The 26985-nt window shown below is 40.4% G+C and overlaps 1 protein-coding gene and 1 long non-coding RNA gene across 11 annotated transcripts; one reads left to right on the top strand and one right to left on the bottom strand.

Moving 5' to 3' along the window:
- Positions 1 to 422: 422 nt before the first annotated feature.
- LOC307021549 lies at positions 423 to 1699 on the bottom strand. Its single transcript, XR_013803179.1, has 3 exons — positions 1617 to 1699; positions 851 to 898; positions 423 to 659 (listed from the first exon to the last, which is right to left on the bottom strand). It is a non-coding gene; the product is annotated as an uncharacterized lncRNA (long non-coding RNA).
- A 10886-nt stretch (positions 1700 to 12585) lies between these two features.
- Positions 12586 to 25647, top strand: LOC307021466 (uncharacterized protein). Of its 10 annotated transcripts, none has more exons than XM_079653600.1 (9): positions 12599 to 12706; positions 12897 to 12939; positions 13831 to 13863; positions 16125 to 18522; positions 19005 to 19150; positions 19372 to 19464; positions 20157 to 20285; positions 23328 to 23446; positions 24443 to 25647. In XM_079653600.1, the coding sequence occupies exons 1-4, from the start codon at positions 12684 to 12686 to the stop codon at positions 16785 to 16787; spliced, it is 762 nt and encodes a 253-aa protein (XP_079509726.1). In that variant the 5' UTR covers positions 12599 to 12683; the 3' UTR covers positions 16788 to 18522; positions 19005 to 19150; positions 19372 to 19464; positions 20157 to 20285; positions 23328 to 23446; positions 24443 to 25647. The 10 variants fall into 10 exon arrangements, 9 of the variants coding, with proteins under 9 accessions (XP_079509728.1, XP_079509726.1, XP_079509724.1 ...); XM_079653598.1 differs by having other exon boundaries at positions 16125 to 18546; XM_079653599.1 differs by having other exon boundaries at positions 16125 to 18554.
- The last annotated feature ends 1338 nt before the right edge of the window (positions 25648 to 26985 follow it).

Here is a 26985-nt window from a genome sequence, read left to right as displayed (position 1 = left end):
AAATCCTGCTGTGACATTAGTCTTTTAATCCTAGATATGTTCTTTAGGTGATAGTAGGCTGATTTAGTAACTGTTTTAATGTGACTGTTGAAACCAATAACTAATTTAACCCGCTGACAAGAGAGCCCACCTCCGAAGATCGTGACCACTGAGGGACAGACTCGGGGCAGGTTTTCAGGAATTTCTTGGCTTCTCTCCCCCGAGCCAAAAGAGGAACACTACAGCTTGGAAACACTTACTGTTCCTGAAATGATCAAATCTGTTGGGCATCAGGGACCTGAGGCAATTGTGGCAAGCATGGCATTGTCTGAAGAGCAACAGAGGACAATTCAGGTGGCTACCACTGGTCAGCGAACCAACCCAAACTGGCATTTGTTCAGGAAAGGAAGGTTGACTGCCAGCAACTTTGGAGCTGTCCTGAGGTCAAAGTGTGTGACTGCTTCCCTTATTGCCAGGGTGCTAGGGCAACAACAGCCCCTTGATGGTGTTTTGTCTGTACAGTGGGGGACTATGAATGAATGTGAGGGCGTCAGGGCATTCACCACTGCAAACCAGATGCAGGTCCATGAGTCAGATTTGTGGCTCTCCCTATCAGGATTGTTGGGGGCATCTCCAGATGGTCTGGTAGGGTCTTCCGCTGTGCTGGAGGTAAAGTGTCCCTACGGAGCAAGGGAAATGACAATTAGTGAAGCATTGCAAATCAAGGGCTTCTGTGTCAGTAAGGAAGGAGAAACATTCAGCCTGCGGGAGGAACATCCTTACTGGCACCAAGTGCAAGGTCAGCTTCACCTCACTGCAAGGAAGAAGAAATAAAAAAATTGTGAATTGTTTTTAATTTACATTTACTCGCCTTTGCAATGTTGTGGTTGTTAGAGTGTTAGGTTTCCTGTCAGCTCGTCTGTTGGGAAGATATAAAATATTAGTTTCATGGAAATCACACCGTCACATATACTGTAAGAGCATTAAGACATACAGTACATAGGCTAAAACAAAACATCTAAAGATATAACCTTGCACTTTGATAAGTCTCGTGAACATTTTCACTATTTTGACATTTTTATAGATCAAAATTGAACTAAAGAAATAAATGGTAGATTAATCCATATTGAAAATAGGTGTCAGCTGCTACACTAATTATAATAGTTATATTTCTTAATTAATTAAATAAGATAAGATATTACTGTATTGATCCCAATTTGGGAAATGTTTGTTTTGCAGCAGCATAACAAGAAAAACAAAATATAAGTTATTATATATACAAAAGTATGTGAGGGATGGAATATTAAATTGAATATAAATGTAAAATGTACATGTGATTTTACGTCCAAGAGAAGCTATGGAGCAGAGAGTTCTCTGCCAGCCAGAGGTGATTTGTTATTAGTTCAATATGTCAAACTGATTTCCCTTACTACAATCTTTAGTTACATGGTGAAACGTTATGCTGCTTGTACTAATTAGACTTATCATATAAGCCACACAGGTTTTAATAGGATGTATTCATTATCTTTACTTATGTTGCGGTCTTTTCAGCAGCGCCATCTCTAAAACGGCGATACAGTCACTACCCATCATTTATATTTCACCGTGACATGGAAAAAAATGTAAAGTCAGCTTACCTCATGGCACAAATCCAGACTCTCCTTTGGAAAACATTGGCCGGGAAACGATAGAACAAGCACGTTTCATGCGAAGACCTGTGGCTGCAACCCGGAGCAAAGCAACAAACCATTGCGTAGCAACCCAGTCTCACGGCATTTCGTGTTCACCAACACGATTTTTAATCTATTGATTCGTGTTCACCAACACGATTTTCTCCTTTTTTTCGTGTTGCACAGCACGATTTTAAAAGCAATGTATTTCTACTGGTAATGTAACACCTCTTTTTCTCCGGTCGGGTCGTGGAAGACCGGAAGCTGTGTGGTTCATAAAAACATGTTCTTACTCAATATCAAGCCACAATTATTGCTTTTATTTTAAATCGTATAATTTCTGACTTTTGTTTCCGTCTGTGAGGAAAATAAATGGGGCTCAGAGCCTCAGAATACTGAAATCTGTATTTTTAAATCTTTTTTTCCTTCTAATTTGTTATTCTTTTCAAAATGACACACTGTTATTTACTCACCATTAACACACAATTATCCTTGCTTTTATTTATTGGTTTAATTCCATAATCTCTGGCTTTTTTGGTGTCCGTCAGGAACTGAATTTCAAAATAAAAATAACCGGAAACAGACGTAGGCCTCTAGGAGTTTAGGATGGCCGAAGACACTACACTACCCACAATCCCCAGCTATCATTTAGGACTACAGTCCCCGTGATTAATCTTCAAGCGCTGGGATTGGATGTTGGAGTGGCAGTGCGCCAAGGTTACGCCGAGCATCAAACAGCATTTTGAAATGGAACAAAACCACGCCAGACTATCCAAAACTGGAATCGAACGCCCCCCCCCCCCCCCAGAACTACACATGCTGGCTATTGTGTTTCGCAAAATGTTCCATGGGACGTCTCTCGTGAACGTTTTCGTTTTTCCCACAATTAGAAGTTGCAGTATTAAACACATTGGTGTTATCAAATGTAAAACATATAATTAATAAATGGGCGAAAATCGCTCGTGTCCATAATGCGCAGCATTAATATATACCCACATGACAGCTCATTGTTACTTTGTAATTCTACTCCATAATTCAGAGGTTAACCTGATTGCCAAGTGCCAACAATCAGGAGAGATATTTGATAGTTGGTGCTTGAGAAGACTAAACATTTATCTGCAATTGACATGAATGGAAACGAGTAATAAAGTATATTCATTTCTCGTTATTCTCTACTAATAGTTAATTAAAGACTGTATAATGGATATTTTGCACATCCCTTTCAAGATTTCAAGATTTTCAAAGGTTATTGACATATCATATACAAAACTACGGTGTATGCAATGAATGAAAATCTTGGGTCACAGGTTCCTCAACAGCACATTACAAGACATCTATTAACATGGGTTTGTACCTCCACCATTAAACTGTCATATTCTGCACATTTCTTATACTATCTACATACATAAGAGTATAATTCATATGTATAATATCAGTTAAAATAATTGCTTCAACATAGTTAACATTGCAGGAAAGCAATATATTAGACGTTAAGTACTTTGTCAGGCTTAATATTTATCTGTAGATACCCCCAAAGTTTTTTTCTTATTTAAAAGAGGACCTTAATCTAAAGTATTATTTAATGTTTAAATAAAGGTTAATTCGTTTTTCTGTTTTGCACATCCTCCTATTAATATCTTTGTACATCTGGCACTAAACTGTTTTATTGTAGAGATCACTTACAGTATCTTCTTGATTTTTTATATTCTATATTTCTATCACAGACCTTCTACTTTCCCCCTATGAAAGTATGTACTCTTAATATTTTTTTAATCAAATATAACACATAAAAACAATAATTCAATAACGTGCTTTAACCACTAGGCGGTGCACACAAGGTACACACAGCTATAATAACTTTGTATTATCAGTGTAGGACACTTATGTATGTACAACATCTGAAGATGTGTAGTTTTATACATGTTTTCACATAATTTTATAGCATATTGCTATACTATTTCAGACTCAGTATTTACATTCTTATATTCAAAGAAAATCAAAGTCCTTTTATATCAGCTGTGCACCGTTATGGTGTAAATATAACCTATCTACGAATTAGATCAAATATAAAAGTCAGTCGAATTAAGGTTGATACTGCAAGGAGACGTATTGTGTGAAGAGAAATTGAAGATGTTGTTTAATTGTATATATATTTATCATTCACGTTAAGTATTCAGTTTCGGCGGCATTTCTTCCAGTTTTTCCAAAGGTCTTCTCATCAGGGCTCTATAAATAAAGAACTATGGCAGATCTGTAATATGTAATGTAGCCGGACCGTGTATTACAATGCCGTTATGTGATGAATTTCAAAGGGAAAAGCAAGAACACTCGGAATTAAGTATTATTTTATTCTTTTAAAATGTTTTCCGGATTTCATATCATATAAACACCAAATCCCAGCATGCATTGCGGCTAAAACATCCAATCAGCGAGCTTAAACCATAGCTGAGGATCTTGGGTAAGCGCTCGAAATGCCTACGTCTGTTTCCGGTTATTTTTATTTTGAAATTCAGTTCCTGAAGGACGGCTGAAAAGAAGAACCGGTTCCGAACCAAAAGAGCACTAGCACGGAGCTAGAACGGGAACCGCGTTGGTGTGAAAGGGGCACTGTGTTCTGTGTTCCGTTTTAGAAAAGAAGTGTGATTAAACAGATTCTGATTCTGAAGAAAACGGATATAATTTGTAAATGAATCAGAGCTGGTAATCAGATAATAAGCCTGTTGAACAGGACAAAAGAATGAAGCAGAGGGAAAGTTGCTGCCGTTTGTGTGGTTGTCCTAGCCATAATTTATTAAACACATTAATAACTGAATAAGTGTGATTGTTGCCCTTATTCCTCCTACCTTAGCACTTTCTACTTTTGTTGTTATTTTTGTTTTACTTGCTTGTAAGCGCTTTGAGCACCAGGAAAAGCGCTTTATAAATGTAATGTATTATTATTATTATTGTCATTCATGGGGGTATTGATGGGTATAGCCGCCTGGTCGTCTTCCTCAGGGCCTCAGACAACAACAGGAGCGGTGGCCAAGTATGGTGTGCCCTCGAGGGTCAGAGCCGACCATGGGGGCGAAAACAACTCTGTCTGCCTAATGACGAACATCTTCAGAGGCTCCCACAGAGGCAGTGCTCTCCGTGGAAGAAGTACCCACAACCAGAGAATAGAGCGGCTCTGGGGTGACCTGGTGAGGTGTGAGCAATGTCTATTACGACCTCTTCAACTTCCTGGAGAGTGAAGGCATAATAGACATAGACAATGAAATGCACATGTGGGCCCTGCATTATGTCTATCTCCCACGCATAAACCATGACCTACAGGGTTTTTTGGACCAGTGGAACAATCACGCGTTGAGGACCGAAAGACACCAGAGTCCCATACAAGTTTTTGTCCAAGGTTGCCTGGAACGGCAGGGCCAGACCACTTCTGCCATGCAGAGCCTCTTTGGTGGAGGACAAGGAGATGCTCAGGAGGAGCCAGAAAGAGAGGGTGGAGCTGATGCAGGGGATGTTGCATTGGACTGGCCAGAGAGGGTCACCGTACCTCGAAACCAGCACCTGCTAAGCGATGAGGACATGGAGCAACTCACCGCACAGTTTGATCCTCTTGCTGGTCGTAGAGGAGATCTTGGACTGGACCTCATCCAAAATACACTGTCATTCATGGCAACATTGAATGTTGTCTGATTTTGTCACGGACATGACACATATTTCACAGCGGCTCCCCCGCAGGCTGTTCTTTGCCCTTTGAACTTACACTAATTGCCTTTTTTAAAACTACTACTTTGCACATTTTTCTAGTGTGCAGTGTATGTGTGTGCCTATTTTTTTATGTTGTAGTATTCGAGTGAATTTTCCTCAAAAAAATTACTTTGTTTAAACAATGGTCTCTCTCATTGATGTTGTGACAGTTACTAGCCCCGCTTGTGGCCTGCACTTTGCCACGGTGACTGGGCTTTATATAGTCATCCATTGGGATGTGTTTTCGACAAATAACAGTCCAGACCTCATGGGGAAATTCAATAATAGCCACATTATGTTTTTTTAAAGAAAACATAATGTGTTGACATTGATATATTCCAAAACATATCCCTGAGTTTAACATTGTTCATTAGTGCCACGGTACATAAGCACATACTGTAGGAAAGCAACAAAAAAAAGCTATAGATGAATGCACATATGCATTGCTGCCTGAGAACATGCACAGCTTGAAATGCTATTAATATCTGCATGAAGTTTAAAAAATGCTCTTGTTTCTTTTACTAATTACAATGCTTTTCAACATGTATCTATCCATTTTCATTCAGTCTTCATACGCGATGCTGTTTCTTGGTGAGCTTGACAGTAATTCTTGACTCCAATGAGGTGAAAAGGCTAAAATTAAGTTTATAATGTAATCTCTGGATGTTCTCAGATATCTAGGATATGTTCTTGTGCTTGTGAGTACCTGGGCATAATGTAATAAAATATTCCGACTGACTAATTGTGATACCAATTTTACCTACTGATCATCTAAAGCCTAGCAACGGATAATGTAAAATTCTCGTGAAAATATAATGCATCATTGGAAATTGATCACGTTTTCAGGTTCGTTTATTTATTTTTTAAAAACTGATAAAGTTATACATTTGGTGTTCTAAGACCTGGGATGTATGCCATACATGCCGTTCCATGGCATCAGCTAAACTGAAAATATCTCCTTCACAGCTACACACTGTGTTGTGTGTCCACTTGCACTTCATCCCCTCGTCACCCTGTTTGTACAGGACTGTCTCAGAAAATTAGAATATTGTGATAAAGTTCTTTATTTTCTGTAATGCAATTAAAAAAACAAAAATGTCATACATTCTGGATTCATTAGCAATCAACTGAAATATTGCAAGCCTTTTATTATTTTAATATTGCTGATTATGGCATACAGCTTAAGAAAACTCAAATATCCTATCTCAAAAAATTAGAATAGTTCCTCAGACCAAGTAAAAAAAAAAGATTTATAACAGCAAAACACAATCAAACATTTGAAAATGTCCATTAATGCACTCAGTACTTGGTTGGGAATCCTTTTGCACGGATTACTGCATCAATGCGGCGTGGCATGGAGGCAATCAGCCTGTGGCATTGCTGAGGTGTTATGGATGCCCAGGATGCTTCAATAGCGGCCTTTAGCTCATTAGCATTGTTGGGTCTGGTGTCTTTCAGCTTCTTCTTCACAATACCCCACATATTCTCTATGGGGTTCAGGTCAGGGGAATTTGCAGGCCAATCGAGGACAGTAATGCCATGGTCAGTACACCAGTTACTGGTGGTTTTGGCACTGTGGGCAGGTGCCAGATCATGCTGGAAAATGAATTCCTCATCTCCATAGAGCTTTTCAGCAGACGGAAGCATGTAGTGCTCTAAAATCTCTTGGTACACAGCTGCATTTACTCTGGGCTTGATGAAACACAGTGGACCAACACCAGCAGCTGACATGGCTCCCCAAACCATCGCTGACTGTGGGAACTTCACACTGGATTTCAAGCAACTTGAATTTTGCTCCTCTCCAGCCTTTCTCCAGACTCTGGCGCCTTGACTTCCAAATGAAATACAAAACTTGCTTTCGTCTGAAAAGAGGACTTTGGACCACTGTGCAACTGTCCAGTGCTTCTTTTCCTTAGCCCAAGTCAGACGCCTCTTCCGTTGTCTTGAGTTCAGAAGTGGCTTGACCATGGGAATACGGCTATTGTAGCCCATTTCCCGGACACGTCTGTGAACAGTGACTTTTGATACCTGGACTCCAGCTTCAGTCCACTGTCTTTGAAACTCCCGTCAAATTCTGGAAGCGACTCTTCTTCACAATGCTGTTAAGGCTGCGGTCATCTCTCTTGGTTGTGCAGCGTTTCCTGCCACATTTCCCCCTTCCAACAGACTTTTTGTGGATGTGCTTTGAAACTGCACTCTGTGAACAGCTTGCTCTTTGAGAAATTTCTTTTTGTGTCTTACCCTCCTGATGGAGGGTGTCAATGACGGTCCTCTGGACAGCAGTCAGATCAGCAGTCTTCCCCATACTTGTGATTTAGTTTACTGAACCAAGCTGAGTGTTTTTCAAGGCTCAGGAAACCCTTGCAGGTGTTTCGAGTTAATTAGACGATTCAAGTGATTCGTTGAACACCCTACTAGTATACTTTTTCATGATATTCTAATATTTAGAGATAGGATATTTGAGTTTTCTTAAGCTGTATGCCATAATCAGCAATATTAAAATAATAAAAGGCTTGCAATATTTCAGTTGATTGCTAATGAATCCAGAATGTATGACATTTTTGTTTTTTTAATTGCATTACAGAAAATAAAGAACTTTATCACAATATTCTAATTTTCTGAGACAGTCCTGTATATAAGTCCTGGTTTTCTGTCCTGTTCTTGTCGGTTCCTTGTTTGTCTATGTCATGAAGTTCTGTTTTTTCCGTGTTGATTGTTGTTACTTGAGTTCCTGTTCTGCCTGTCAAATATACATTTTTGTTAAGTTTTCTGCTGTCTCCAGTCTTTGCATTTGGGTCCAACCACTCCTTGCTTCACATGACATGACAATGATTGATTTGTATTATATATCAAATTGCTATTTTTGCCATTATTGTATTGTTATTAGTGCTTTTGCAGGGAATTATTATGATTATTAATACTTTAAATCTCATAAATATTAACACTATTACACATATGGCTGAAATAATCATCATCATTAATTGTTTTGTGATACTATGTCTCTCTTGTTTTCATATACTGTATATATATATATATATATATATATGTATATTTATATGTGTCCCCTCTTCCTTCACAATCACTATATATCAATATATAATACTATTCTGAAGCATGCAATGAAATAGAAGCAGAAAATGCTGCAGTGTTTGTGATGAACCTTTGTATACATTTCTGAATAAGTCTCAGAACCATTTTGTGGTACACTCTAAAAAGTGTACTTGATAGTAGTTGAAGTAACTTAATACATTTAATAAATCTGATTCAGATTTATGCTTTAGAGCAGGGCTATTCAACTTCATTAGCAAGTGGGCCAAATAGGAAAATCACAGGGGGTTTGTGGGCCACACAATACTTTGTCAAGGAATCACTACAAATAACTCTTGCTTACATAGTGTTAATAGATACTAATACATTAAATGAACTAGTCAAGTGCATCCCTTTTTTTAACTTTAATTGTATCAACATAAATCATTACAGAAAGCAACCAGTCCATAAAAAGGTAGGAAAGCTTCAGGTTACAAGGCTTGACACAAAAGTGCAAAATGTTGCATCTTTAAAACTAAGGAGACATGAGGTTTTTTCCCCTAACAGTTCCATGTCCACTAATGTACAAAAAAAGATGAATATAATAAAACAGTATTCATCACATTAACAGTAAGAAGCCCTGTGTATAATATCCTCAACACTTCCAAGCATACATAAGGGGCATTGAAGACAACACAAGTCCATAAAATCTAATACTAAATGCAAATAGAACATAGTAAAACAATAGCCATCAGACTCACAATAACATTCATATCTTGGAAACATTTTTTACAATTTTCGAATCAGTAAGTAGGCTATTTGAATGACCATAAAATGAATGACCATAAAAACAGATCTGTATACATACCATGCATCAGACTTCTGTCATGTTTAGCCTGTTTGAGTCAGTGAGATAAATTACACTGCCTTGATTTAGCTATTTCAGCATAGTTTGGCTCATAAGTGGTAAGAGCAATCCTGAGACACTCATGTAACTTTTCATTGGTCATGGAGCAACGTGCCCTTGTTTTGATGGCATTCATATGAGAAAAGCTAGACTCACAAGTATAGGTAGATCCAAACATTGTCAGTATAAGCAAGGCCACCTTCCTCATTGAGGGGTACTGATACTGGCTAACATGGTTAGACCAAAAGTCCACTACACCCTCAGACTGTAGGAGCTGCTTTAAAGCAAAGGAAGACTGCACATCAACCAGCTCCATCTGAAAGAGGCTCTCATCAATGCAAGATATGACCTCTTTTACTTTTACACAGAAGTCTGCATCAGGCTTGATGGAAAACGGGTCACGGGCAAACTGCAATACCTTAATTGGAATGCTGAAGCCTTGGAATCTGTCAGTAAAGTTATCAGTCAATTTTGTCATGAAGTCTGTCATGACTGGCGTTATGTTTGCTCCAGGTGATGTGTTCATAAATGCACAGAGTTTTGGGAAGTGCAGCAGTTTCGTTGTCATTAGGTCTGTTTTGAAGATCGTTAGCTTTGTCTTGAAGGCACAAAGTCTTTCAACCAAATCAGCGATAGACTTTTCGCGCCCCTGCAGTTCGCAATTCAAAGTGTTCAAGTGTCCAAAAATGTCACACAGAAAGTAAACATCTGCCATAAACTGTTCATCTAACATGCGCTCCAAGAGGTTTGTAGCTGGTTTGTGCTTACTCGTGCGAAGGAAAGACACAATCTCCTGGCGGAGTTCACAGAAACGATCCAGGACCTTTCCTTTGCTGAGCCATCGGACATCGTTATGGACGAGTAAGTCCGTGTGTTCAGCAAACGTGTCAGCAAGCAGCTGATGGAACAGGCGGTGTTGTAGGCTGGAGGTTGAGCAGATGAAATTCACAATGTTCATGACAGTGTCCATGGTGTTTTTCAAATCACCACTGAGCTTTGCACACAACACAGATTGATGAATAATACAGTGTAAATACTGCATGTGTGGGGCTATGGCAGATAGACGTGCCACCAGCCCCTGCACTCTGCCGATCATAGCTGGAGCGCCATCAGTGACCAACAGGCACACTTTTTTTAAATCCAGTTGACGTTCGTTAAAAAACGAGACTATCTTTTGAAAGATAACCTCACCTGTAGTGTGTCCCTCCAACGGAATAAGCCCCAGAAGTTCTTCCCTAAAGCGAACTCCATCGAAAAACCTCACATAGATGCACAGCTGGGCCATGTCAGTACAGTCAGTTGATTCGTCCACAGCGATTGATATAAACTCTGCTTTTCGAAGGTTTTCCAAAAGCTTCCCCGACACATCCTTTGCAAGTAGTTCCACTCTGCGAAGTGTTGTTGTGTCTGAGAGAGGTACTTTTTTAATGGCTGAAGTGACGCTGTCTTTTACTTTTTGGTCAATAACCACTTCATCGATGACAGCAAGCATGCATTCTTTAACGGTCTCCGCGTCGGTAAAGGGCCTCTTCTGTCTGGCTAGTGTCCAGGCTACTCGCAGGGATGCTATCGTAGCTCTCTCTTGTTCCGTGCAAAAGCGACTAAAAGCCACTTGACTCCGTTCAAATGATGCTAGCAGTCCCTGTACTTTCCTTCTCCGTTCCTCTGAGCCCACGGGAAAACTGGCAGAAAACGAGCCGTGATTTGAATTGTAGTGTCGCTTTACGTTGTATTCTTTCATCACGGATATATTTTCGTTGCACAATAAACACACCGGTGTATTACTTGTTGCGGCTGGCAAAGTAAATACATATTTGTCAGTCCATTCATTCTGGAATTGGCGATTTTCCAAATCAACTTTACGTTTCTTGGGCTTGGAGAGAGACATCTTGAAGCTGTTACTCGCTGGCCCGCGAACCTAATGTGTAACGTGAGTTTGACTTAGCCAATGACAAGTGCGGACACAGTGCGTTTTATTTTTATTTTTTATGAACAGAGCGCGGCAGGCAAAATAACGGATTCAAAATAATTCAAATGAAAGGAAAAACCAGCGTTTTCGCCGCATCGTCGGATTTACTGTGATCAGACATTCGTTTTATTTATGCTATTACACATATGCCATTTCGATTTGCAGGCAACCTCTTGTGGGCCAGAAAAAAGTTCTGAAGGGCCTGATTCGGCCCATGGGCCGCTAGTTGAATAGGCCTGCTTTAGAGATTCCAATGTACTTTTGTGGGTTGTATTCATGTGATTTTTTTGTTCGTAGACTTGACTTGCTTATTTGTTATCAGTGAAAGCAAATCAATCAAGTTTCTCTCATCTAACGTGCGTGTGACGTCATGACGTCAACGTCAACGTCTTTGCCAGATCTTTCCACCGTCACATGTGCTGCCTTTTTCTCTTGAGACGTGACTTCGACATACGGTAACAGGCATGCGCTTAGTGCCCGCGCTCCAGCCAGTTTCTGTGGGGTGACACATTCTGAGGTGAGGCAGAGCTCATCTGTGCCTCACCTCACCCCAAAGTAACTGGCTTGAGCGCGCTCACATAATAAGTGCCCGCGTTAAATTAGTGCCCGCGCTCCAGCAAATTACTATGGGTTTACGAGAGGCTGAGCTCGTCCCTGCCTCACTTCTCATCGCTACCCGTAGTTGTAGCGGAGCTCGGCAAATTTGCTGATTTTGACTTTAAAAAGCGATTGGAATCATACATAAAGCACATTTACAACACAGATCAGTGGAGACATTTTATTATTATTACTATTTAGTTTTTCTTTAGTTGTTTTTCCATTACATTGGAGTATGACAGGGGAGGCTCTGCCTCCCCTGCCTCCCCTGACCGCACGTCGCTGCGTAAACCCATAGTAATTTGCTGGAGCGCGGGCACTAATTTAACGCGGGCACTTATTTTGTGAGCGCGCTCAAGCCAGTTACTTTGGGGTGAGGTGAGGCACAGATGAGCTCTGCCTCACCTCAGAATGCGTCACCCCGCAGAAACTGGCTGGAGCGCGGGCACTAAGCGCATGCCTGTTACCATCTCACTGTATGTCACCAATGTAATGTTTGTAGATCCCTTTATTACATTTATCCTCGCCATCCATAGTCTCTAAATAACTTATTTCACGTATATATGATATTTAGGCTCGCTGGTCTCATCATACAATGGCAATGAAAAAAGCAGCAGGGGAGGCAGCCATAACCTCTGCCGCACTGAAGGGGGCGCACATGAGCCCAAAGGTTCTTGTTGCTACTGTTATTTTACGCAGAGACGGTAGACACAAACAACAAGCTAGACTTTTCAAATTACAGGAAGATAAGGAGGACTTTTACAAAAAAGTAATAGAGAGTGTTGTCCAGAAGGATAGCATGGACTTCATCTTTAAGTCAAGGTAAGACCACAATTGTAATGAAAATGGGATCTTACTAAGAAAGAACAATCCAATATTTAGATGTTGGGTATCCTTTTGTTGAACGGTCTGTTTAAAATGAATTGAAGCATCAGACTAAAAAAGCTTTTGAAAATAGCCGAATATTTTGATTAAGGTCAAAATATAATATTTGTAAATCTGACTCTGAAAGAGTCAGTGCCTCTCCAGCCATGAACCTCACCGCACGTCACTGGGTAAGTGTGATTCAGACAATTTATATTTCTTATATACAAATAATGTACAATGTCAGATATAACATGTTCCACCTAAATTGTTTAAATGTTGTTGGGAATATTTAGCCTTAACGTTTGAAAACTGAAGGAACTATGATGCACTGGCTCAACTGTTAGCTAAACCGCTAGCTTTAGCTCAAACATGACGATAGTTGGTTACTTGCGTGTAGAAGCCTACTCTCTTGGTTTAATATTGTCACTGAAATGTGTTAAAGTTATTCCTATTGTGTACTGGCGTAGCTGCTTATTACCAAATTAGCGCAAACTAAAGCGCAAACTGGGTCATTTTAAAGCTAGTACTATCATTATTAGTACATTAGCTTGTCACCAAACTGCACACATTTTTTTGGTACTATTTCGGCGTGTGTGTGTAAACGGTTTAATTTAGTGTCGCCGCCTCTGCGTCGAGTGTAATTATAAAGACGATACGGCATCACCGAGCAGTGAGGGGGCATGTTGCGCTGGTGAAAGCCCGGTGATGCATCCGGCTGACGAACATAGAACCTAACCTCGCTGTGTGAGAGATGCAGTAATAATTTGTTGTGCCGGTCGCCTCGATGGCGGGACTCCCTTCTTGTTTATGCTGGAAGTGATTGATGCGGCGTTGATAAAGCCTCACATTTATAGTAGCTCGGTGGTTAAAGCGTTATCCAGCTCTGTGTTGCTGTGCTAATGTGCTAATAAGAAGCCTTGTAGTGTAATTTGCTATTTTTGATAAGACCATTACTACGTTCGGGGTGATAATACGTGACTGTGAAAGCTTAACAACGATTAGAAATGTCCCCCCTAATATAAATGTATTTCTTTTTCTTCTCATGATTTCTCATGCCTGACCGGTGGTGGTTTCTTCAGGCTTTGACACATCGTATTGGACTACTACCTAAGGTACGTAAAGCTACACTACTGTGAGTGATATAGAGAGTACTTTAATGTTGCTGTGTGTTCTGAAAGTAATTTCAACGTAAACGCAAAGTGCAGGAGCTGATTATAGGACAAAATCCACTGTTTTGTTTTCTGTGGAGTTATTCATTTTAGAGTTCAGCCAAAGCTAATATACAAATTATTTTTTACCTACAAAGATACTCCCAGTAAAGTGCGGGATGATCTTGATCTATGGGTCACTGGGAGGACTCCCAGAGTTTTGTGAAATCCTCCAAATGGTGATACTGCAGGACAAGTTGATCTTCATTGTGAAGAAGCTCAGTGGATGGTACATTGAACATTATATTATTATGATCTCAAAACGTCACCAGGCAAGGAAGTGAAACTTCTTGAGCCACAAGATAATCCCTACCCACTGGCAGACTTCAAAATCCGAGGGATGCGTCTTGTCACATTGAAAAGATATGTCCATGTTTAAAGGGTGAGGAAGCGAAAAGTGATATTTCATTCGGTGGAAAAATAAATAATTCATAATTATTGTGTTCTCAAAACAGATTTATTTCATACCGGTGTTTTTTTTAGTTTTCAAAGGTTTTATTTATAATTTCACCAACAAATAATTACTAGGGCTGGGACTTTAACGCGTTAATTAAGATTAATTAATTACACAAAAGTTAACGCGTTAAAAAAATTAATGCATTTTAATCGCACTTATTTTTGCACCGCGGAACGTTTCTCACTGGATGAGTTTCAGGGGTACCGATTATACTGGAGCACCAACTAACGTTCATGACTTCAAACAACAACAAACCACAGTGAACAATAGTGAAACATGAACGAACAAGCTGATGAGACCGCTTTGGTTGGCCCCGTGGATGGGACATTTTGTTTTAAAAAACGGACGGATGGAAGCATCGATAAGAGCACGGTTGTTTGCAAATTATGCAAAAAGGAATTTGCATATCACCGCAGCACATCAAGCCTCAAGTATCACTTCAATGCAAAACCTATAGCAGCTAGCGTGGAAGCTAGCGTGGACGTTAGCCCGACTCGGAGTACAAGGACCCACACCCAATTCGCGTTGATCAAACAGTGGCCTATGCAACAGAGAGATTTTATTTTTCATCAGGATATTGGAAGAATAGGAGGGATTGAGGTCAATCACTGGCACTTTTTTATTTTATTTTAAATGGTACAGTACACTTTATGTTGAACTATTTATTATGTTGTTGGTGCAACTGGCACTTTATGTTAAACTGTTTATTGTTTTGGCCAAGGTTATTGAGAGAGTTGGACTGAAATGTATTAGATTTTTTAAATCAACTGTTGGTAAATCAACAAAGTCTGTTATGGCCTCTGAAGCAACAGAGAGATGTTTTCTAATAGTCAGGGTTTCCAATGTTCTGAATGTACTTGAAAGTATTGTGTTATACTTAAAAAACAAAGTGTTATAGTTTACAGAAGGTCTACCTACCTATAGGCTACCTGAATCTCTGAAATGTACTATATTCCTAAATATGCTATTGCTACACTTTATGGCAAAAATTGCACTTTTCTGTTGGTCTTGGTTGAGTGCCACCTTGAAAAAAATAAACAATGTTTTGTTGCTTAAGCTTATGTATTCAGTCATTATTCAATGGTATACTAAAGTCCATGTGAAAAAATTGCTTCTCACTGTTCTCAGGTCAAATATTGATATGTGATTAAAAATGCGATTAATTGCGATTAATTAATTACAAAGCCTGTAATTAATTAGGTTAATTTTTTTAATCGAGTCCCGGCCCTAATAATTACACTAGGTAAATATCAGAAAATAATTTGTGAAAACACTCAAACAGTGTGTGGGCTTTTTTTGAGTGGCCAGAGTTTTAATGCTTCACCTGCAGAACAACAATATATTTGTTTTTTTATGAGTTCCTATATATATTTGTTATTGGTGCAAGACTAACTATCAACCCTTTGGAGATTTCAAATGATAACATTCAATTTCTTTGGACATACAAGTTGTCAACTGCAGATTTCATTTATTGAAAAGGAACCTAACATTGAGGGTAAGGGTGGACATTATGTAATTTTTTAAATATGTGCTGATGGAGTCCAGCCAGCAAATGCCGCCAGTGGAAAAGGGATTCACACGAAGTTGTAGTCCTTTTACTGAAAACTGATAACACATCTATAAGATGATACATTAACAGTTTTAATAATAAGGAATTATGTTTAATGTGCCTTTCTTAAGACGTATTGTGCTTGTGTTGCCTTCTCAGACTGCCATGGCTGATTCAACTCCTGCAAGACTGAAAGTGATTTTGGGGGAGAACAACATTGAAAAACTGTCTCTTCCAAATGGCACACCGGAATCATTGGATGACCTTCTCAGCAAGTTAAAGACTTTCTTTGGGTTAAAGGGCGACGTCAGACTGCAGTACATGGACCAAGACTTTGGCAACGACTTCTTCAATCTGAATTCCACCACTCAACTTCAGGATTTGGGAACAATCAAAGTGATCCACCAGCAAACAAATACACATTTGAACATTGCCACTGATACCACATCATCGTCTTCACTTGAGTGTGATGGCAATGTTTCGTTGGCATCAGATGACACAATAATCCTCTCATCCCCCAAATCTGTGTCCTCTCGAGCCAAACAGTGGTCAGCGGACTTTCCGATTCCTCAATTTTCATATGACACGGAGCTGCAGCTAGTGAAAGGGAATTCTGAGTTTAATGGAAGCCACAAAATGTTGACTGTCAGCTCCCGAAGCAAGTCTGATATTCTGGATAGACTTGCAGAAACAATTTCTGGATACAAGGCCTATCCAGTAGAGATGTTAAGATTCACCGATTCGCATCGGTGCACCGGCATAAACGTTCAAGATGCGAGTGCACCGGTTGAAAGAGTGCACATCGGCTACAGTTTGGGTTGAACCGGGTTGAACTCGCAATGCATCGATTGCGTAGCGTCTTTGCATCGGTAAAAAACCGATTCATTCATATAAAATCCCCTCATCTTGTCAACGCTCAGCAGAGACGATCTTTGATAATTGCTTCGCCACTACGGAGGCCGAGAGTCTCAGTTATCAACACACACGGAAGTTGAGGAGAAAGAGAAACACAGCGCACCGAAAAATACCTACAAATCAAACGTTTGGCAACACTTCGGATTGTTCAAGAAAGACGGTGTAAAAGTCCTTTATGCTATATAGTTGACCGCAGGTCATGGAGAGTAATAAGGTATCCGTAGACCTTTGTATGAGGTATCTTTATTACTTAACAGGTCTACAGCTATGATACATAGATCCGTCCTAGATGCGGACTTGCATACACACAGTATCACTCCGCAGCCGCACCCCATCAGTAACGTCCTGATGGTATATGTGCGCGGCACTATTTACTACAGACGGTCAACTTGAAAAATCACTCGCAAATTGTTAACGATGCCGAGCCGCTTTAAAGTACACAAGTAGTTCGAGGAACTTAGCGACGCACATAAAGAGGCGACGTGGGGTCTGCGGTTGAAAAGAGAAACCTGAAAGTTAGACATATGAGTTAAATCACTCAGTGAGGTGTTCTGTCAGAGAGAGTGGTGTTTAGTTTACAGCAGCCTGTGGCCAATAATAATTTAAATGTCTTCCTTACTGTAAGCAGTTATGAAATACCTGTTTGTGAAAGGTTATTTGTATTCTTTATTGTTCAGATAGAAACCACTGCTTTCTGCTCACTGGTGAGTTAGCCTATGAATGAGTGTTCAGCACATCAGGCTGGCAGCTGTATGGGCATTGCTCTATGGTAGCTGTTATTTGCACATTGTTAATCATGAGCAATGCATCCTTACATTGTTTAACTGTGAGGTGTTATACAATTGTAATGTACTCTGGAGAGCTTTTAAAGGTAAACAAATAAGCGGCATGATGGGATGTGCAGTACCAAATATGTAAAGCACTTTTTTGTTAATGTATGATTTGCTGCATATCAGGAATAAAACAAAAATCCTCTGTCGTACCATATTGAAGTATCATTATTTGTGCATCGTGTTGAATCGCATCGTATCGCCCCGAATCGCATAATGTTGAATCAAATCGTATCGAACTGTATCGCAACAGCGGTGAATCGTATCGTATCGCATCGCCTGGTGTTTCAAATGTATCGTTAATGTATCGTATCGTGGCAACGTATCGAGATGCGCATCGCATCGGCCTCAGTGATGGAGATGCACATCCCTACTATCCAGATGATTCACATTTCTGTGCAGGAGCAGAGGCTCTTATCAAAAAGCATCCTTGTTTGAAAGAACCTGGCTCATTCAATGGCTGCAATGGATGGAAACAGCGCCTGAAATATATGATGGGGAAACTACAGGACTCAGCTCAAATTGCAGGGGTGCCCAGAGCTGGTGGTAAATTCCCTGAAATCTAAAGCTGCTACAGATGCTTTCCCTGCTAAAAAAGTCAAGAGGCCAAAGCAAGCTGAGTCTAACTTTTATCCATCCTTCCCCACTGGTGCCAATCTGGAAAGCCTGGAAAAAGAAAGAATAGAACTTCTGACAGACATCAGGATAAGGAACAATAATAGGGTCATCGCAGACAAAATGGCTCACACGTTCGCCTACAGACGACAGGAGGTGGTAAACCAAGAGCCAGGAATCAAGGACTTCAAAGACAGGTGGCACTGTTCCAACAAAAAGAGGTCATCTAGTCTGTATCAATTTTTTAGTAAGCTTTTATCCATTCATCATAATATGGTGTGGTAAATATTATGTTTAACAGTGTTTACTGACAGAATTTACATTTTTAGTTTGTTATACTTTTTGCCAGTGTGTAGGCATGCTTAGTTTAGTTTTTTTTTCTTCGAGCGTGTAAAACCAAAGAAAATACAAATGAAACAAAAGGTGATACAGTACTATACAAGTGAATGCAATAACGAAACATTTAATTAATAATTGAATAATCTGTATTGTCATTGTCTGGTATCAATAAACAACAAAGCTTTAGCTAATTACACGTCCAAAAAGGGGTCGGAAGAAGTTTACACTTGCTTCAATGGTTATTTTTTCAAATGTTAATTGCATACAGACTGAGTTCAATTGAATTTTTATGAATTTACTCACTGTCATTTTTGTATTATTCTTTCATAAATCAATGCAGAGTTCCAGAGGATAATGACCATTCCTCTTGAGGAGAAGTTCATGGCCCAGTTGGACATTCACTCAAGTCAGCTAATCACAGTCATCCGTGCCAAAGGAGGATCAACACGTCAAAAGACTGCTGACATCATGGATATTTTTGACCAGGTAAATCTGCATTGTCAAATGAGTCCTTGCTAGCTAAAAGGGATACATTTTGTGTATCCTTTTATAGATGCAAGGGGAGGGCAACCGTTGTTTTATGAAACTCTGTAACTAGGACTGTCCATTTGTTTCTAAATAAAGTGAAGGATTTTAGCTGTAAGAGTAAGGAAATCTGTCGATAGACATTTTGAAAAATAAAATTAACCGAAATAATGTTGTCCTAGAATGAAGACATTCATCTTCGGAGGTAGTGTGTCCTGAGAGCCCTCATTATCTTCCTCGGAGAAGATCCAGATGAGCTGATCAAAGAAAATCTAGTAAGTTTTAACTGCAATTTGCATGTCAGCACAGCTTGTCAAAGTCACACGTGCTAATACATATTAGATTGATATTAATGCTGTAAAAGGGAAATTTTTCTACTAAAATAACACCTGTCCGGTTTGATTATATTCATAATCTTGGACATTTGACATCATGTAAGTTTAAAGCACCTTTGTGGTTTTCCAACTCCTCATAGCTCTTGAACACCACGTTCACATTCACCCATTCATACACTGATGGACCGTGCCACCTGCTCATCAGGAATAACTAAAGCATAGCATCGGAATTTGGATTTTTAGTAATTTTCCCAAGTATACACACAACATGTATATGTAAAAAGTAGTCCTAGCATGTTTAAAAAAAAAAAATACTCTTTGTTGAATTCTACACATGTTAACACAAAACACAGAACAATGCATGACAACCCCCCCACAGACAGCCACACAGCAAATCCACAATTTGACAACAATTGAATGATATTAATCCTTCTCAACATAATCGCAATAATACAGATGGGTCAGATGAGATAAATGAATTAAATATTAGGTTCTGATCATGTGAGTCGTCAGAATAATCAGTGAGTAATCACAGAGTACGACTCCGGCCATTGATATTATTGTCCCATATAAATTGCATATTAGTGCAAAGTGATGCCAGTGATGTTTGTTGTCATTTACTCCTACTCTAGGACTCCAGAACAGATGATCTTCAGAAGGAGATGGAGGAGCTCACAATGGGTGTGTTTGTGATACGGAAGGAGGAGGAAGGACTGCAGGAGCCACCAGCAGACATCGGCATCATCATCGAGGGCGTGGAGGTGCTGAATGAACTGCCTTCCGTTGCCTCAGCTTGTGCCCTCCTTCTGGGTTTGCTATATGCACTCAACATAGCATATCCAAAACCCCTTCATTTCACTTTTGAAGTACTTCAGAAAATAATCATGCAGCTTGACCAACACAAGTTGTCCGCCAAAGTGCAAAGTCTGTAAGGCAGACTTCAAAGCTCAAAGTAACGACAAACAAAACAATGTTTTCCTCCTCTGGGCCAAAACATGGCCTAGTGCTGTATTAGCACAATGGCGTCTTGACATCGGATATTGCACATGTAAAAGAAAATGTTGTGGGTGCGGTAGGTTTTTGTTTCACCATTTTAGTTTAGATTCCAAGAAACGGTTATGTATTCAGAAGAACAGAAACGTTGTTAATATTGAAATATTTCTTTCTAATAGCTTTCATGCAGTGGTTTACTTAAAGAGCCTGTGACACGATTTTACCCCATCATCCAAACCCATCAATTTGAGTAAATATTGTCCCCTTGAAAACCGTTACTGAACTGATTTTGGATATTTGTACTTTGATAACCATTAATCTGCCCTTCAATGTTGACTATTTCCTGGATCTTCTCGGGGATTCTTCAAGTCCCGCCAAATTATGGGTGACGTCAATGCGGGCACAGCGCTCCAGCTGCACCGTTCAGGATCGCAGCATCTGCATGTAAACGCACGATGGCGCACACAGCAGCAAGCTCAGACAGCGATGACAGTTTAATTTTGAACGTGTCTGAGAGCTCATATGAGGCTGAAGGATCGGTTTATTTTGTATCTGTTAGAAGTTTAGGAATTAGGTGCGTCAATATGGGCGATCATACAGTCATGTAGCCAGTGGTGGACTGGGACTAAAAATCAGCCCGGGACTCTCGACCGGCCCACTTCGGTACAACTAGTAAATTGTCAACGGGGGGAGTGGGGGATGTGCTAGTGACTTATCCGACCGGCCCACTTCGGTACCGGCCCATCGGGATTCGTCCTGATGGCCAGTCCGCCACTGCACCCAGCCCAGCCCACGTAAACTGTCAACGGGGGGAGCCTCGCAGCGGGGAAACGGTGGACCTAGTGTCCCGATCGGAGTGGGAATAATAATAATAATAATAATAATAATAATAATCCGTGCATTTTATCCATTAATTTCCCCAACATTGTGGGAAAAAAAACACGTTTAATCCATGTTGGTGTACTACTGCAACCAGTGGTGTAGTGGGGATGTTTTTACTGGGTGGACGGGAGACACTATGGACGCGCTCGTGAACTATCAACGGGGGGGGGGGGGGTCTTGGGGACCTCTGTGTCGCCTGTCAGCGCAATTTACATGATGCCGTTTAGACAATATAATAATAAAGGGCGGTGCCAGCTGTCAGCGAACCGATCCGGCCTTTCTGCGCGACTATCACTCAAATGCGGGACATAATCTCAATGTGTGGGACGCGGGACAAATAATAAAAATGTTGTGTGTGCAGTCCTGCACAGTGCGGTACACCTGGTCACCCTACACACACAGTTCTGCCCCTCACACATCCATCCATCCATCTTCTCCCGCTTATCCGTGGTCGGGTCGCGGAGGTAACAGTTCCAGCAGAGAGCCCCAAACTTTCTTTTCCCTGGCCACATCAACCAGCTCTGACTGGGGGATCCCAAGGCGCTCCCAGGCCAGCGAAGAGATATAATCCCTCCATCTGGTTCTAGGTCTACCCCTTGGTCTCTTCCCAGCTGGACGTGCCTGGAACACCTCCCTAGGGAGGCGCCCAGGTGGCATCCTAACTAGGTGCCCGAACCACCTCAACTGGCTCCTTTCGACGCGAAGGAGGAGCGGTTCAACTCCGAGTCCCTCCCGGATGACCGAACTTCTCACCTTATCCCTAAGGGAGACACCAGCCACCCTGCGGAGAAAACCCATCTCGGCCGCTTGTACCCGCAATGATTTTAGATGTATTAGACTATTAAAAAAAGAAATCATGCTTCAAATAAGTGGGGGTACGGCGTACCCCCGCGTCCAACGCCCACTACACCACTGACTGCAACTACAAAAAGCTAAGGTTTGTTTTCTCCTCAGGAAATGCAGACCGGCTCAAACAAAAGATTTTTAAATCATACGCTTCAAGATCATTTAATGTATCATATGTTCGCCGAATTGACATGAAAGCACTAATAAATGTAGTTTCATCCACTTGAGTTTATAACTACAAAAATAATCGATTTGTTTTTATATCACATCCGACGGGAGGAAATTCAGCAGCTCTCACTACCGATTTTTAATCCTAATTTAATCATCATCTTCACCACGATCATTTATGTTTATGTTCGCCGAATTGACATGAAATCACTGACAAATATGAATATACTGTAGTCAACTTCATTAAAACGTTATTAACGTGCCTAAACTCAGTAATTCACCATTTCTACGCATGACAACACACTTTGTCCGTGTTTGGTTCTCTCGCCGCACAGTGAAGCGTTCCCGCATTGACGTCACTTCCGGCTTCCCCCAAAACCTCAAAATGAGTCGAAGGAATTTTCCCGCGATGTTCGAAATTATTGATATTTATCGGAACGGTATCACTTTTTCTTTTTTAAACTGACGGTTCGAGATTACTAGTAGCCCACTATTTCATTGCACAACAGTTGTTGGGTTCGTGTCACAGGCTCTTTAAGTAAAATCTCTCTGTACTTAATGTATTTCACCATTGCTTCAATGTCTTGTTAATGTCAATAAGCACTACACTGAAGTTAATGTGTTTTTCGAATGTGTTTTTGGTTATCAGCCTGAAATAGAGAGGTGCAGTGATGACGTATTTTTGTAGGACGACCCTGAAGTAAGCCGCTGGTTCCCTTGACAAAAAGCAACTGAATTTCTCCATAGGATTTTGGAATATTGTAAAAATTGGCGTCAAACCAGAGAATGATTAGATAAATAGAGAAAACGGATATAATTTGTAAGTGAATTTATTAATGTGTTTAATAAATTCTGGCTAGGACAACCACACAAACGGCAGCAACTTTCCCTCATTCTTTTCTCCTATTCAACAGGCTTATGATCTGATTACCAGCTCTGCACAGCGGACTTGTAAGACTAGCAGCAGTGGAGATGGAGCATCAGAACCTGGAGAATACAGCAACAACAACAACACGGATCCATTTGAAGATAGGTAAATGTAAATATTACATTAATAGTGTACTTTCATTGTGTGGGTGTAACATAGTTAAATAGGTTGTAAGAGAGAGAGAGAGAGAGAGAGACTCCTGTCCCACCTCCCCATTTTATTTTGAGTTGTGCATTGTTATTTGTGCTTGAGGAACATTCCACTTGAACTTTATATTTTAATGAACTTAGTAGCAGTGTTGGGCAAGTTAATTCCAAAATGTAATATATTACATATGACTTATTACTCTCTTTTGAAAGTAATAAGTTACATTACACTATTACTGTCTCTGAAATGTAATGAGTTACACTACTTTAGTTACTTTTGAGTTACTTTCACCAAAATAACCGCAAAAGAATAGCTAGGTATTTTAAATGCTAAAATGTAGTTTAGCGCAGCTCATTATGCATCCAGTGAAGGGCAATGTGGTATATTATAACAACTGTGTAGGCCCTTAAGGCTACTAACAACTTGTATTACACGGCTTAGTTGAATACTCAATTCTGATTGTAAATTCTTAACATGTGACACGTTGTTAATACAGCAGTACAGACCCCTGTCAAGGACTATAATGAAGGTTAACATATTGTAAATCAAGGCAAATATTATTTAAACCATGCTCATGGTTTGAAATGGCAAACATTGAAAGGCAAAAGTATTATTAAAACCATGTAGCCTACTACATCATCACCTTGGTCTCACCATATACGCTGGGAAGAGAATATTTACTGTGCTTGAAAACTGGTATCACATCATCATGTGAGGTTGACTTTGTGACTTGGAGAACATTTCACCTGCAACATCAGCTCGTTGATAATAAGCTTGGGATATGAGATATTTTTGAAGCCATTCGTGGTGAAGGCATCTGTGCTATTGTATGCATTATTTCTGACCCAACATTTCTACAGGCATGTCGGAATATGGTACTATTTTCACATGAATATTCCATTGTCTATTTGTATACCACGAGCTGCAAAATGACCGCCTTACCCCACTATACAGGCGGGTAGTTGTTTCGATATACCTGGCACCTGCGGGCCACAGAGGGGCGGCGTAGTTTCGGGCGACGAAGACTGCTGCTCCGGGGCCGGCGAGTCAGGCGGGAGTAAGCTAGTGTCCACAACGGAGGGTAACGTGATGTCCGCCTCTGACCTGTTGCTACTGTCTGCAGTAGATGCAGTGTTGCTGGCGTTTAGTGATGGTTGCTTTAACCATTTTCGTATAAATGATTATCCACAGATCAGGTGTGTGTCACTGCTGTGGAAGCACTTGGGAAATGATACACGCGCAGCGGAGCAGGTCACGTGCACCTGACACAATTTGTTGTTTGTATTTTTGGCTACGTTCTCTTTTTTGAATGGTTGCATAACGTTCAACTTCCCCGAAGATCTTGACGCGAAGCCTGAAGGGTAAACACCAGGTTTACTAATCTACCCGCACAATTTGTCCGGTGTCGGAATGTCTCGCTATGTTAGTACATTCTTAAAAAACAAAACACCATTTAATTTCGGGTTAAAATGTGTTGTAACTGCGTTACTGAGAATTGTAACGGGTAATATATTACCCACATTTCAATAGTAATGCGTTACATTACTTCGTTACAGCAAAAAGTAATATATTACTGTAACTCCGTTACTTTTTTAACGCGTGACAACCAACACTGCTTAGTAGTAATTATTGTCCTATATTTCTTTCGGATTTCACAGCTGCCTGGGCCTAGCAGCAAGAACCTCCGTCTGTGCCTGCCCCTAGGTCAAGATCTACCGTGGCTCAAGGGCCTTCACCAGAGCCATCACCAAGGACCAGAGGACCAGCATCACTACAGCGGCCTCCACCTCCATCTGTGCCTGCCACAAGATTAAGATACACCTCGGTACAAAGGCCTTCACCACAGCCATCACGATCAACCCAGCCAGCAAAGAAGTCTCTCCTAGCAGACGTACCTCCCACACAGCCGCCAGCATCAACCTGGGACAATCACACCTACCTCCCTCCGACACAGCCACCAGCAGCCCATGCACCATCACCCCCACCTACACAGCAGCCAGACCCACTGTCCTGGAAGACAGACCATTACACTGCTCCCCCTGTCTTCACATTTATAATGAATAGTTGGTTGAGAAAGTTCTGATATTGTAAATATGGAGATTTTACAGTTTCTTATGTTAACATAAATAGTTTGTTGAATAAAAATGTTTAATGCTCAATTTGTATTTGTACACATCACATGAACCTTGGTATGGAATATGAATCAGGCCTGATGTAACTTTTCTGTGGTGAAAGTAGAGGGATGGAACATAAACAGTTTTGAAGTTTTCCAAAAATCGGATTTCTAAGCTTAGTATCTCATAAGGTGAGTGGCTTTGCATTTCTAGCAAGACCAGAGACTACTGAAAATGTTGACATGTAACACCATGCCATGTTATAGAGAGGCGAAGTCCCTCCCCTTCCGGGAGCCTCCATGGGACACCGGAAGCGGAAAATTATACATTAAAGTCAATGGAGAGAGAAAAGTTATCTTTTGATCCTGTTTGAATTGTGCCACGAATGACACATATGCTGTTTTTCAATCTTAAACAATCATTTCCATGTAAAAAAAGTCACAGTTTGTTGTAAAACTGTTGAAATATAAGACTATGAAAAATACGCAACTAGAAAGACTACAAATCCCAAATGCATTCTGGGTCGCGTAAGTGATGTCATAGGCGATAATGCTCCAAGACTGGTTGCGAAACGCAAAGCAAAGAAGAAGAAGAAGATCTCGCAATTAAAGCAAAGAAGAAGAAGAAGACTGATTTATTCCCTCCAATAAATATAAGAGATTGCTCCAATAAATTCACTTTCACAAGATGCCTGTGTGCTTTGTACCAGGTTGTAATCGCAAAAGTGATCATACCACTTGCTCGTTCTATCGCTTCCCGTCTGATGAAAGGACCAGGAGTCGTTGGACCAAACATATCAGGTAATATACATGTTTTGCATGGAACATAGTCAAGTTAGCTACCTAGCTAGTAGCGAGCATGTTAGTTAGCATTACATTACATTACTTAGCCTTGTCTTTTGTATTAGCCTTAACATGAAGTAAACCAAAATGTTAAACAGTAAGAGTAGTCATGATGGTAAGTATTTTGTGAAACATTTGAAGAGTAGCCTATCCCCCCCTCCACCAGGTGCTAAGGGGGCAGGAGGTAGGCTAACGCCACATTAGCATCAGCGATCTTTTCTACTTAATGCTATCTGCACTAGGGATGTGCATCTCCATCACTGAGGCCGATGCGATGCGCATCTCGATACGTTGCCACGATACGATACATTAACGATACCTTTGAAACACCAGGCGATGCGATACGATACGATTCACCCCTGTTGCGATACAGTTCGATACGATTTGATTCAACATTATGCGATTCGGGGAGATACGATGCGATTCAAAATGATGCAAAAATAATGATACTTCAATATGGTACGACAGAGGATTTTTGTTTTATTCCTTATATGCAGCACATCATACATTAACAAAAAAGTGCTTTACATATTTGGTACTG

The sequence above is a fragment of the Notothenia rossii genome (genome assembly GCF_949606895.1).
Source record: "Notothenia rossii genome assembly, chromosome: 10".
NCBI lineage: Eukaryota > Metazoa > Chordata > Actinopteri > Perciformes > Nototheniidae > Notothenia > Notothenia rossii.
Note: the sequence above shows the minus strand (reverse complement) of the source record. Positions and strands in the feature narration are given on the sequence as shown.

What these genes read in the sequence shown, in the direction of transcription:
- LOC307021466 (XM_079653600.1), top strand. Translation starts at nt 12,684, where the DNA reads ATGGACTTCATCTTTAAGTCAAG. An exon ending in GACTTCATCTTTAAGTCAAG is followed by an intron (nt 12,707 to 12,896) that starts GTAAGACCACAA and finishes TGACTCTGAAAG; the next exon opens with AGTCAGTGCCTCTCCAGCCA. An exon ending in ACCTCACCGCACGTCACTGG is followed by an intron (nt 12,940 to 13,830) that starts GTAAGTGTGATT and finishes TGGTTTCTTCAG; the next exon opens with GCTTTGACACATCGTATTGG.